Source organism: Macrobrachium rosenbergii, chromosome 55 (genome assembly GCF_040412425.1).
Source record: "Macrobrachium rosenbergii isolate ZJJX-2024 chromosome 55, ASM4041242v1, whole genome shotgun sequence".
In the NCBI taxonomy this organism is placed as follows: Eukaryota; Metazoa; Arthropoda; class Malacostraca; order Decapoda; family Palaemonidae; genus Macrobrachium; species Macrobrachium rosenbergii.
This window is the reverse complement of record NC_089795.1, coordinates 64,990,507-65,004,751: the sequence shown is the minus strand read 5'-3', so window position 1 is coordinate 65,004,751 and position 14,245 is coordinate 64,990,507. Positions and strand designations below refer to the sequence as shown.

At 34.7% G+C, this 14,245-nt stretch overlaps 1 protein-coding gene across 1 annotated transcript; it reads right to left on the bottom strand.

Moving 5' to 3' along the window:
• Positions 1–1,663: 1,663 nt before the first annotated feature.
• LOC136835347 (legumain-like) lies at positions 1,664–12,748 on the bottom strand. Its single transcript, XM_067098729.1, has 10 exons — positions 12,587–12,748; positions 9,914–10,056; positions 9,680–9,777; positions 9,228–9,534; positions 7,106–7,175; positions 3,417–3,535; positions 2,991–3,161; positions 2,633–2,749; positions 2,309–2,476; positions 1,664–2,096 (listed from the first exon to the last, which is right to left on the bottom strand). The coding sequence occupies exons 1-10, from the start codon at positions 12,618–12,620 to the stop codon at positions 1,971–1,973; spliced, it is 1,353 nt and encodes a 450-aa protein (XP_066954830.1). The 5' UTR covers positions 12,621–12,748; the 3' UTR covers positions 1,664–1,970.
• Between the last annotated feature and the right edge of the window lie 1,497 nt (positions 12,749–14,245).

Sequence of the window (14,245 nt, the reverse complement as noted above, 5' to 3'; positions counted from 1 at the left end):
CAACCCCTCTCGTTCCTTTAACTTTCCACCCTCTCCAAACAATTGTTTCAAAGTGCAACTGCGAGGTTTTCTTCCCGTTACACCTTTAAAACCTTTATACTCTCAATATCCCTTTCATCACTGAATGATCTCATAGGTCCCAGCGCTTGGCCTTTGGCCAAAATTCTATATTCCATTCCAGATAGAGCCTTGTTTCTCATAAAACTTCAAGTAGAGAGGAAATCATTGTACTTTGAAAAACTACTTCCTGATATTTTGTTAAAAATATTTAAAGACAGTAATGGTGTAACTAAAATGGAATTTTTACCTTGTGGGTTTTATATTGAACTGAGGGTGATTACTTTTAAGGATTAAAAAACTTTTCTCCACTTAAAAAAAAAACTTCTTGTGAGTTTGCAGTGGTACTCGGAGCATATTGGTGAACCACCTGATAAAACAGATTTCAGGACAGTTTTTCTTTATAAATAAGCGAATGACGTAAGAAACAGTACTTCATTCTCCTTTCAACCTAAATGTTGCCTCTGTTTTTAGCTTTTATGACTTGCTAAATTTACAAGTTCTTAATTGAAAATTACTTTATTTTTTCATATACTTATATAACTGTTCTGACAGTTACCTTGTTACCATTCATAATTATTGGTGAAAATTTAATATAAGATTGGGAACCTATGTATGATATTTCAAAGTCTTTGCATACTTGGTTTATTCTGCATCATCCTTAACCAAAGTTGTAACTTGTAGAAAATCTCCTTACACAACCTCTCAAAGCTTATGGTAATCACTTTTAACACATAATAAAGGTGGGAACATGGCCGTAAACTTGACTAAACCTTGTAAAGAATCGCTAATAAAGGTAATGAACTTGGTTATACTGATGAACTAGGTCATAATACTCCGTTCTGATCATAAAAATAGCTTTGCATTTATTGTTCAGTAATTAAGTAGTGCTTAGTTATATTGCATTCTATATTCACTCTCACTTGGGACACTTTTACAAAAGCTTACACACCTAGCTTATGATGAAGAAAAAAATTTAGTGATTAACAAATTGTAGAGTAGGTCAGCTACCAACTTTTCTAGCACAGGGAGCAGCTAAAGTGTGATTTTTCATATGTGTAACCCTTAAGCCATCTAGAATTTCAAGAGGCCAAGGGGGTCATCATCATTAGGTTGACCTTGACATCTTATTACAAGATTTAAATGGAGCAAAATTAACTTTTCTCTCCCTGCCCTTCTTGTTCCTTCGCACCGGGGTTGGGCTGGACTTTGGATGGCCGCAGTGAATCTCCTTTTGACTTTTGAGTTATCGTGGATCATTCTGGTATTCTTTTAACATTTTTCTCCCATCATGGGTGACTGCCATCCAGTCTGTTGGATGGTATTAGGCATGGTGAACCGATTGCTATGACCCAAAGAGGTCATTTAGCAAATTTCCTATTACTCTACTGCAACTTGCTGTATTTCTCTGTCCCATCTTCTTGTTTATTTAGGAGCTCCTATGTCCATATCTAAAGCTTGGATATTAGGCTTAGCTACGTCATCTTAAAAGTCAAAAGTATGGTGAGAGTAGCATTAGGTCAAAGTGGGACCCCCGAGAAGCCAACAGAGTGAGTCGGTTGATCATTACAAAGAGGTCAAGGTAGTAAAAATTGACACTACCAGCTATAAATGAAAGCTTTGTATTTAATAGGTATTTCTTGTTAAATCTGATACCCCAATAGTGATAGCTGTTGAAAAGGGGAAAAAATATTTTCTGCTTATGGGTGTACAGTAGTGCATTATTACATTTTTCCTTCTAAGGAGATATGTATTTAATCCTACTCTATTTGAGGTGAGAGTTCTTTTTTCACGCTGCGGATTGCGGGACAAATCATCTGCTATATAAAGGGGAGGGCGGTGATTTTACCGTATTAGATTAAATGTGAATAGTTAGGTTTTGTAGGGAATTCAATTCTTGTTCGATGAAATTATTAGATTGCATTTTCAATAGTGAGGAAGGTGCAAACGATATTCATGCTGTTGATGATATCACTTCTGCTATATCCAGCTTCACACAGATGGAGCAGTGTGTGAACAGTGGTTAGGGCGTAAGTACTCTGAAAAGATGGAGTTTGTTTGAGACATATTTCATTCTATTAAACTTGAGCATATCACATTGTAGTGGGCCGTTAATAACAAATATGAATGCAAAATACGGTATATAGCAATTTCTTTGGCATCAGAGTAGTTTATACTTGTTTAATGTGATGAAATTATGGATCATTGTAAATTGACACAAAGGGATTGCCTGTGAAATTTTTTGTCTTACCTGACCAAGATTAAAGCAATTCTCACTGAAAGCATGAACAACTGGGTTGTAGCAACTCCAGTTGGTAATGTGTGTGTCCTTCCTGACCATCATCTCTTCGGTGAGCTTCTCGTCACCGGTGACAACGAGGGCAATGTTTTTCATTGTTGTGTGGACAAACGCACGTCGCTGAAGATCAGTAAAGAAAAAACTAATAATAGAATAAGTTTCATGGAGCAAATGAAAAGTAAAGCTTGTAGAGAAGAGGTAATCAGTTTAGATTTTAATTTTTATTATTGATGATTGTTTAAAAGATCCGTTTTGCTGGAAAATGTATAGACATACCTGAATGAGAGCAGTAATTTCCTTTGCTTTGGTTTTCTTTTCAAACTCATTTGTTGCAGACTTCAGCTCTCGTTCCAACATAACAAGGGGCACTTCATGAACTGGTATAGACGTCTCCTGAAAATGCAATAATATCCATCAAGAGTTTTTCTATAGTTTGGGTGTTTTTGCACGTACCATGAATGTTTGGGGAGAGGAATTGTGTTAAACTAGTCAAGTTTTTAATATTTTAAGTAACCACATTTATGTATTTGGTCAGTGATTTATGTTTTCTAGAGGCAATTAGGGTTACCGCATCTGAGTAGCTTTGTCAACAAGTTTTTCTCCTATAAAACTCGGTATATTATAAATAAGATACCTGAGTATGTATGGTGGAGTAATTCTTAGGTGCCGAACTGGTAGGACCGAAGAACGTGGCTACAACTTGAACGTCGATTGAGGTGTCTCCCCACTGCATGACCCGTGACCCTTTGGTCAGTCTCTTCGTGTTTTCAAACTGAGTTTTCAGAGTCTCGGTGGTTGGATCATTCTGTAATCAAAATCGGACCATTTTTTTATATTATTTGACTGTGGTTATAAATATGACATTCGTATAATATATTGCATTACTAGAACAACTGTATGTTTATGCGGCCAAAAAATTTGCGCAGTATACAGTACATAACTCCATTATGTATTTTATTATTTCAAGTTTTGGAAGATCAGTATTGAATGTTTAAACTACATTACTCATCAGCGAGGATTGCTGAAAGCTGTAATTGGAGCTTCAAATTATATAACTTACGGCCTCAGTATCGTGCATCCAATTAACACTGAACTCGTCACCAAGGCAAACTCCGTTTAAAATGTCGCAGTAGGTTGCCCAGGACGATTCCAAGGGGCTTGATGCAGACAGGCCGTAAACTTAAATGTTAAAAAGAATATATTTTAATAATTCAGTTTATATTCCATATAATTCTTATCATTGGCTGCTAACTATTCCTTGCAGTGTTGATGTTTACAGATTGTCGTATTTTATTTCAGAAGGGTTGTGATTTGTTGATTTTATCCTTGATTTTTTTTACTTGAACAATCTTTACCTATTACACCTCGTTTTTTCAACTTATCGGAAAGATTTACTAATATTATGCTTAAAGTAGATTTATTTTGTGTTTTACTGAACTGAGATTTTTTTCTGGTGTTTTGGTCGTTCAGTGAGAGACTGAACTTTTTAGTCAGCATACTAGCCTGTCTGTCATTCTTGTCATATTTAAAGTGAGTCAGAGCAATTTATTTAACATGGGCTATCGGATGACTGTTGGTTTGTTACAAAAGTTGTTAATAGAGAATGGTCAATATTTTCTTGTAACACTGAGGATATTGATATGTATCAAGTATTTGTTCTTGGCAGCGTGTCCGCAAGTGTTACCAGGTGAATGTCATTTTTTAAACATGGCGTTATTTCTCTGTCAAAACAACATAATACGCTATAAAATGAACGTATTAAACATTTTGCCCTGATTTCTGGTACTATAACTATATAGGGATGCAGATTTTATTATCAAATATTTTAATTTCCTGTAGTCTTCATTACGATTATAGTATTTTGTAACAAGTTTTCTTCTCAGTTGACATTGGCTAACTATCAGCTTTGAACTTTTCCTCGCTTTTTTCCTTAATGATATGCTCTGTTTCAAGGGAAATTAATTTTTTCAAATAACCCATTAATAATGAATGCATTTTACCTAAAGTATAACTTGTACCCAAATGGTATTATATATAACAAGTCCTCCTACCCTGACCAGGATTGGAATCTTTGATCAAGCTCTTCGTTGGGCGAGTCGGTAGAGTTGCGAGCTAGCACTCGCTAGGCCCGAGTTTGAGTCTCCAGCCGGCTAATGAAGAGTTAGAGGAATTTATTCCTGGTGATAGAAATCCATTTCTCGCTATAATGTGGTTCGGATTCCACAATAAGCTGTAGGTCCCGTTGCTAAGTAACCAATTGGTTCTTAGCCACGTAAAATAAGTCTAATCCTTCGGGCCAGCCCTAGGAGAGCTGTTAATCAGCTCAATGGTCTGGTAAAACTAAGGCATACTTTACATCTTTGATTGGTGGAGAGCAGTGACTATTCCATTCAGCCATCAAGAAAACTAATGATTCTTACGACCCTACTGTAAACGTTTTGTATTTTCATAGAATTCTATTTCTATCCTTGTGATTTCCACCATGATTATTGAAAACTAGGTTCAAATCACTGGCTTATATGTATGTATGTTTGTCAGTTTTGAACTTGCATTTTGTACGTTCAAATATTTAACCACTAGTTACCCATTAATATCGAATTAATTTAACTTTAAGAATACCCCACACTAAAATGGAATTAAATATGATAAGCCCAAATGGAATTACATGTGATAAGCCCTCTCGCCTTGACCGTTATATAAAACTACACCTTTTTGTCTTCAAATTGAGGTGATAGTAGCTGAGTGCACGATCCATCAAGAGGCATAGAAGTTGATTTCAGCTTTCCTGTATACTGTCACGCCACATTCGGGAACTGCACCTCTATTAATTTTGAAATCAACTCATGTCCACCATGATAGCCGAATACTAAGTTTGTAAAATGTGACTATATGTATGACAGCATGTCATTAATTTTATCTTGACATTTTTATACTTTCAAATATATGCCAGAGCATCCTTTTAATATCTAATTCACTTTATCTTGTGAATAACTTGCAACGAAATGGAATATATAGAGGTATATATGTATATATATATATATATATATATATATATATATATATATATATATATATATATATATATATATATATATATATATATATATATATATATATATACCAGGTGTTTTTGAAATTAGAGCCCCCTCCACAGAACAAATGGAAAGTTATGAAGTTTTTGCCATAGCCTGTCTCCAAGTACATTATTTCAAGTTTCTATTAAGCTATTTTTCATTTTACATTTCTTGTATTTTCAGACTGAGTGACGGAGTTAGATACAGCCATGGCTAACGACTCGGAGGAAATCAGATGGATTGACCGAACCCGGGCTTTAACCTTCAGAGAAGCCAGGAATGCTGGCGCATCCTTCATTTCACGTTCCTGGATAGCTAAATACATTAAAAGAGATGAATCCTTTGTTAAAAGAAACTGGAACAAAAATCCATATGACTGTCATCGCGAAAAGAGTGAGAATCTTGGAAGGCCTGAAGTCCTTTCTCAGGAGTCAAAAGACATCATACCCCTCAAGAATGCAGGCTGTGGTATTGGCAGATGGAGGCCACACAAAATATTAAATACTCAGAGACAAACTTAAATAAATACCTGTTCTAAATTACTTTTGTTTTTGTCCTTGTCAATTTTAGTTTATGCTGTAGAGGGGGGCTCTAATTTCGAAACACCCTGTATATATAATTTATATATATAATATATATATACACACACACACACACACACACACACACACATATATATATATATATATATATATATATATATATATATATATATATATATATATATATATATATATATATATATATACTTTCACTTTGGCCAGGATTCGGACCAGGGCAATTATGGTCGGAACATGTGGGAAATGATTTCTACTTTGCGATATATATTGCTGTCGAATTCAGGATCTGCACTTGGAATTAAAATAAGCCCACTTCCACCATGACAACTGAATACAAGTTTTATAACATAAGCTCTGAGTTTGGAGATTTGATAATAATTATGGAACCTGAATTCGATAGAGTATACTGTAGAGTCGGAATCAACTGATATTTCACGACGGTTGAATGGATAAGGTCACACAATCCCCATTCCTATCCAAAAAGACATAAGTTCGAATCTTGGAGGACTTTCACGTCATCCCCTTTTTGGTGAAAATTGTTCGTTAAGTAAAGTTAATCGATAGTAATGGATATTTGGGGCTTGTTTATCTGAGTTTCAAATTGTCCTGTGTAAATTATATATTATATATATATATATATATATATATATATATATATATATATATATATATATATATATATATATATATATATATATATATATCATATTATATTGCCACAGGTGAAAAATAGGAAACTGGGCATAGGTCCTGACCGGTTTCTACTTTATCTCCAAGTCATTAACGAAAGACTTATAAATAGTGGTAAAAATCACAATATATTTACTACGGGGACAATGCTGACAAATATACCAACCGTTGGAGACTAAAGCTTATTGTTGTTAGGACCCAGTTCTGTATTTACAAATATGATAATCCCTCTTTCATACCTATTTGCCACCGTCCTTAAAATTTGCACATTCTACAAATTTCTTTTGAAATTATAAGATCAAGTTTATACATGCCTTAACTGATATTCATGTTATTTACATATAATTTTGTGTGAAAAGTTAATATATTCTACATAATCAGCTGCGATGTTTCGCATTTTATCAGTATGAATGTAAGATGCTTACCTTTGAGCGAGGAAGGGTAAAGTTCTTCAAACATAGAACCAGAGTAACACGTCTCGATGTAAATCATTATCTGAAATTTGAGAAAGAACGAACCATTAGTCTCTTTTCCCCTCTGTTCTTAGTTTTTGAAAACTTATAATGATTTCGACCAAGTCTCTCCAGTAATGTTTGAGTTTGAGGGTTGCTGAATGGAACCTAAAGAGTGCCATATGCTATTACTGTGTTAATCTCATAGTTGTTGTGAGGTTAACTGAAAATTAAATCTTTGTTTTCTTCTAGCGTGCTAATTATGATAGCGTTAGTCATGTTTGTAATCGCCGTAAGCCAGTGTATCGTGAAAATGATTGCGCTTGTCGCTTGTTTCAGATTTTTTTTTTTCATACAGACAAATAGATGAATCTGATGGAGTAAACTGAACTTTTTTGTCATTGTTATGCGAAATGAGTGTACTTAAGTACAAGCCAAAATCAATAAATTCGAAAGGAAAGCTTCCACAGAATAGAATATCTTTGTAGATGAGAGAAAAGAGAGCATAGGGAATATCAACGAAGGTAAATCATGCAGCAAACGAATACAAACATAAAACCTAAGGCAGCGCTGCGTGACGCATTGGTGTAGCATTGCGATATCTGTTGACACTGACGAACTGCCAGGTACACCATTCTACATTTTCAACAGTAAAAGAATGACGCGTAGGTATTTGGCCTTTTAGAACCTACAAGGCAAAACGCGTGCTAGTTGACGCGAAGTTATTTCACGTATCGGCTTGTTAATGTATGTATCCAAGAACTTGGCCTTTGATATTTTTTTAAAGGTTTTATTACTTTGTAAATAATCAGTATCTTGCAATTCATATGGCACTGTGGGATATGATTAAAATGGCTTACCAGTACTACAGGTAACTTGTGTGTTCAAAAGGCATAGGTCAGTGTTAGCTGCTTTTGCATATCAAAAGTTTATCTGTCAATGCTATTTTTATGGTCAGATTGAAGATTTCATAAGTGTTCTTGATTTTGAATGGCATACACATTTTTGTTGTAGAATTCCACAAATAATGTTGATTTTGAAAATGCAAATTTTTTGTTTTTGTATGTGTCCTATACTGTAGCTACGAAAGGTTGAGACTTTCCTATAGTTAGCGGCGTTGACACGTTTCCCATTTTGCTGAAGGAGGTATTTAATCCTAATTCAAAAAGGTACACTTTCAAGATTAACCTCGAGGACAAGGTAAATCCTGAGAATGGACATATCCGAGAGCACAGTCCAGCTGTTTGTTTTTACGTACAAGTGACTTCGTTTTTAAGTAATGTATTAGATGTGTATGCATGCATGTATGTTAACGTATGCACTTATATACATAAAATATATATATATGCATAAAAAGGTGTGTATATATACATTATATATATATATATATATATATATATATATATATATATATATATATATATATATATATATATATATATACAGTATATGTATGTATTTATAACTGAATCACGAAAGTATGGAACGTGATGAAGATATAAATAAAGACAAAATCCACGAAGGAAAGAGAAACTCTGGAGTGCTACGAGGCCACTCCAGAGTTTCTCTTTCCTTCGTGGATTTTGTCTTTATTTATATATTCATCACATTCCATATTTTTGTGATTCAGTTATACATACAGACACACACACACATATATTATATAACTTTTATGCACATATATATACATTTTGATGAACGTGAATTGCCGTATGCGTGTGATAGTGTCGGTATTTTTATGTATTATATTTTCAAAATTTATAATTGTAAAACTGATAAGTATTGTATTGTATGGTGTCATGCATTCTTTGAATATTACGTCACAATACCACATACGCATCACAATTAGGAATGCTTGAAATTTTAGCTTTCTTTAGATTATTATGGTCAATTTTTTATCAGATTTTGTGTTTTCGCAGGGTTAGGCATAAAAGTTTTGAAAGATTTTACGAAAATTTCACCTGGATAAAGGGGCCTGGATGAAGAACGTGTTAGGGGAGGGGTTGGGGGGACAGGGACCAGTTGGCTTGAAGCTCAGCCTTGGCGAGTTTTGCAGTTTCCGAATACTAGTCTAGTAGCAATGATCCTTCCTTACCTCCTTGTATTTTCCCGCTTTATGCATGCTTGTGACAACTGCCGCGAATTCATCTGCCATCAGTTCTCCGTGAGGAAAACCAAGTAATCCAGGAGCTCCGTGGTCATCCAAATTGACGAAGATACGGTCATTAGGACCGCTTTTGACCACTTTTCCGGAACCTATACCCTTGACAGCTTGTTCATTGCCTTGCAGTACAGCCAGGAAAAGTGCTGGTGTGATTTCTTTACCTGTGTAGTCCTTGGGAACCCCAGCATATACATCTGATCCGTTAGGCTGGTTGAAAATTCTTCCTGGATAGGGATTCCTAGGAATTTTGAAAGCATGTATCGGTTATAATTGAAATTCCATAATACTTCTAGTGATTAACTAAATGTTACCCGGGAATGAAAATTACACTACTATAAAGATTCAGGTCAAATTGACATTAGTAAAATTTTAATAGTGCTTACAGCAAGTTGTTGGCTATATCGTCATACATCATGACAATGATACGTTCATCAGGAATACCCCGGGCGTGCATGATATGGTAGGCATGGCAGATGTCGGACTGGAATTAAATATAGCTTTTGAAAGATTTTTTCATGTAAACAGCTTTTAGGTTGATTTTAGTATCATTCCTGTGTGAATGTTCCATATGAATTTTGCATTTCCTATGTACAAAATATATATTGTTGTAATTTTACCTGATGTCGATAGTTGGACCACCCACTTGATCCAGCAACAAGGACTGCCCAGTTCACTCCTTTATTTTTTGGCGAGATTCTAGCTGCTGCTATCAAGGGCAGCAAAGCAAACAAAACTGCCAACGTCAGTGTTGGTTGGGTTCCTGATATGATTGCAAAAGATAAGTTAATTAGTTAAATGTGAGGAGATGCGTTAATTAGTTGCATTCAAAAAGTCTTCATTGTTAGAAGTTTTCTGTCTGGTAAATTACGAACCGTACATGTGATTTGGTACTTAGTTTTTATTAATGGCGTTAATTGGTAAATGGTATGTTTTCACATAAATATTCGACTAAACCCGCAGTCAATTGAGTCAACCTTGGTGGGTGGTTATTAAAGGAGACTGAGGTGTTTTCACTCTAAAGGGGATGACAAAAATGCTTATTACTCCAGTTAAAAAAAAAAAAAAGTTTTGATGTGTGTCAATGTTAAGATATTACTATAAAGTTAAGTTTACGACTGCGGTTGGACGTTAAAAAATTCTGATGAATATTTACATGTCTGCCTGTTTTGCAAAATAGGCAAGAATTTTCAAATTATTCACGAAAACATGGACATTCATAAAACACCCATGTCTTGCACAATTTTATTCATATCACGCTTGTAAATATGCACTACTTGCATATTTACTTATTAATTGCTTATTCTCCAAACACATCACTCCAGCACACACCATACATTCTCATTCCGTTAACACCTTTGTTAAAATCCCAAAGCTAACTTCCATAAATTAAATTCTTCACCCGCAGTTTCTTAGCCCTTTGCCCACTGGAGGCAGATCAGTGTAGTTTATAGTCCAGAGAAGTAAGAGACGCCCATTTTATCCCTCGGCAAAAGGCATGATGGACGCATAAAACTAAAGATTGTACTGTCATATCAGTTAGGAAATCTAGTACGATCCAGTTTAACAAGGCCTAATTATTACAGTCTACCCACAAGCATCTTCCTCTCTTGAAATTCAATTTTGGATAACCAAATATGATTTATTCTTTCCTACTGAAACGCCAGCGATTTTTGCACCCTCCCCATGTTGCAAACCGTACTGCTGATCTGATTTTATGGAGAAGAACAAGAATAAATACCACCTTTGTAACCAGAAATTATCTCCCTGCACGCCGCACAGCTCCAAAATCAGTCCTTAAGTATCCCTTGAAAACAAATTACAACCTTCTTTCTCTGACCATTTCCGCCGTTTTTATGCATAGACTTGTAATAATGTGTTTAGTACAGAAAGCTTGCCATTTTTTTCTTTTTTAAAATTACAGTAATTTTTTTATTTTTTGTCCAAGTTAATTTCGAAATGTTGTCTCATCTCACACAAATGTCTTGGAAATTCATAATGAGAGAAAAACTGGGTGTTTGCATCCAATCAAGAATGATCACCATTAGGAATAAGTCTAGGTAGGAGTGTGAGTTAAATTTCATCCGAGTTCGAGTCAAGATAGTCCACTGTATTGTTAACCATATAGAAATGTGTAATGAATGTGTACAATCCTTTTTTCTTGCACTGACACATTTTATAGTCAGTACCTCATACATAGCAAAATAACATAGCAGAAGTATGAAGCTCGTTGACATCATCGACACCATTTGTCTTGTTGACACACAAAATAACATAGCAGAAGTATGAAGCTCGTTGACATCATCGACACCATTTGTCTTGTTGACACAATCAGGCAGTGTGACTTAGTGACGCAGGATTTTGTGGAATATTTTTTTCTGTGTGATGGTTTCAAATAATTGCTTTATACATAATTCTTGCTTATCATTATAGAATCATAAGTTGTATTTTTACGCTAATTGGAAAGTAACTGTAAGATGCATGCATATACTGTGTGTATATATATATATATATATATATATATATATATATATATATATATATATATATATATATATATATATATATATGTATATAGACAGTATATATACACTATATGTATATATGTACTGTATACATATAATTTATATATATAAATATACATACATAAACCATGACTCGGAATCTGTCTGACAGGATTTGTAGAATATGAAAAGGTGGTTGTACTTGGTGGTTTAAACGGTAGGTAACAGAAAGAAATTACATTGGGTATGAATTTCCTTGGGGTTAATGGAGAAGTCTGTACAAAATGTTAGGAAAAGGGTTTGGTTGTTGGAAATAGATATACAAGGGAGCTTTTATGGGAAACAAAAAGTTCTGACGTAGTGCTAAGTTATATGTTTGTAAAGAAGAGATAGAAGTGTATTAGTGAAAATACGGATCATGGTATTGTGTCATCATCTAAGAACGTTGTGTCATTCTTTTAGACTTCATTTTTATTCCAGTGCAGGGTAATTGTATGTGTCCTTAGGCCTGTTTTGTCGTTGGGGTTTAGCGGCTTAACTGAATTGGAAGGACGCTTTCTGTGTAAGTGAGCTAATATCAATTCTCGTAAGGGATATTCGCTTCCGTTTACCCATTACTGTACTGGCAGCAAGTGAAATCGCAAATTTACATATTTTCCCCAGCATGTGTAGGCTGTTTTTTTTTTATTTATATAAAGCAGTTGCTGAATGATCTATAATTAGCTATAACCTTGAGGTTATGGCACTTACAACTCTAGACTTTTTAAAATCAGTAACACACGCACTTACCTTTCCCTGCGGTAAGCCACCTGAATGGAGACATTTTTGGACGACACTGACTGTGTGGAGAGGAGGTTAGCAAGGCAGTAACTATGTAACCCACTGCTCAGCCTTACTTATCGCCCATACGATAAGATGACATGTCCACTTCCATTTCAGTGTTACATGCATGCACAATAACAGCGACCCTCGTCAAGTTCCGGCTTTGAAGAATCGAAAGATAACCTCGGTGCCATATACTCAAGAATTAATCGAATGAGTATTTATTATATATATATATTTTTTTTTTGGTCATCTACATCCATGATTTTTAATATTCACTTTTACCACAAAGCATGGACTACTTAAAAATGTTTAGAAGTAGACGCGAATTCTGTGCTTGGTGAAAGAGGTCCCTAACCGTACATTCCTCAACTTTTCGGACTTTGGAATTGAGTTGTTAATCACTCATAATTTTGATAATATACGATATAACACTCAGAGCTGAAATCTTAACCTCTTGAAGTTCGTGGGCAATTGTTCTCATCTTGTGATATATAAGTAATCTACCAAACATTGCCTTAAGATATAACTAGAATTGGTTTGTATTAACATCTTGGTATACTGTTTAGTATGTAGAATCTGATCAATGTCGCTCACACACGTCTTGAGAACATATGATCTAAGAACTCTGAATCTAAAACTCGCTTAATAATGAGTGAACATGACAATGTACCGCTTCTTGTGAAATAACGACTTTGTTTTCATAACGTAGGTCCAAAACTTACAGCAGATGGCAACACTGCCGCTGTTCCCCGGTGCGGGATTACAGGGAGGCTAAACGTGGAGTGTATTTCTGTAAACTTGATTGATTGATTGATTACAAAAATTAATGGATACATCTTACTTTTTATATATTAAAAGTAAAATGATTATTATTAGTAGTATTCTTTTTATTCAACGTGAAATTGTATCCTCTCTCTCTCTCTCTCTCTCTCTCTCTCTCTCTCTCAAAAATGGACATTAACTTTGGAAATATGTCACCAAAACTGTGTTAGAAGATTAATCTTTTTCAGAGTCATATTGTATATTTCCAGGAAGCACATGTAAATAGTTTGTTAGACTTCATAAAATCATATTATTGATTACGATGAACTTACATGCTTGCACTACCTCGAGTATTTCCACTCTTACCCGCGAAAGATTGCTCCTTATGTTTCATCAACTTATGAATTAGTACTATTTGAGTGAAATTTAATTTTGAGTAAGGCAAATTACGCCTGTGAAAAAAGACCACAAGAATATGTTCTAGCCTCAGGTATGTCTCGTCTGGATGATAATGGTATATTCTTGGGCATAATCGAAATGTTCTAATTCTTGATTGTCGCTGCTGAAAAAAAAGCTTTGTTTTTTTCTTATAGACACTTCTGAAAGGAAGTTATTGCGTCAAGACTTTTCGTTGTCTATGAATGTTGTCTCTCAAAGATTAAGCTGTTGTTTGCTTCAGAAGTTGCCGCTCACTATTCTGATGAGAGAGAGAAGTTTTATATAAAACCTGTTTTGAAATCTGCCCATCATCATAGTTGTCTATCATTCATAAGCAAATTCCTTCTTATATCCCCTGCCAGTGGTCATTGGTGTTGAAGCTATGAGTGTACTGCTATTCATAGGTGCTGTATTCTGTGTATT

Coding starts and splice junctions, on each gene's coding strand:
- LOC136835347 (XM_067098729.1), bottom strand. CDS start 12,620: ATGTCTCCATTCAGGTGGCTTACCGCAGGGAAAG. Junction 3,536..7,105: donor TTACCCTTCCTCGCTCAAAG/GTAAGCATCTTA, acceptor TTAACATTTAAG/TTTACGGCCTGTCTGCATCA. Junction 2,097..2,308: donor ATTGCTTTAATCTTGGTCAG/GTAAGACAAAAA, acceptor CCATCTTTTCAG/AGTACTTACGCCCTAACCAC.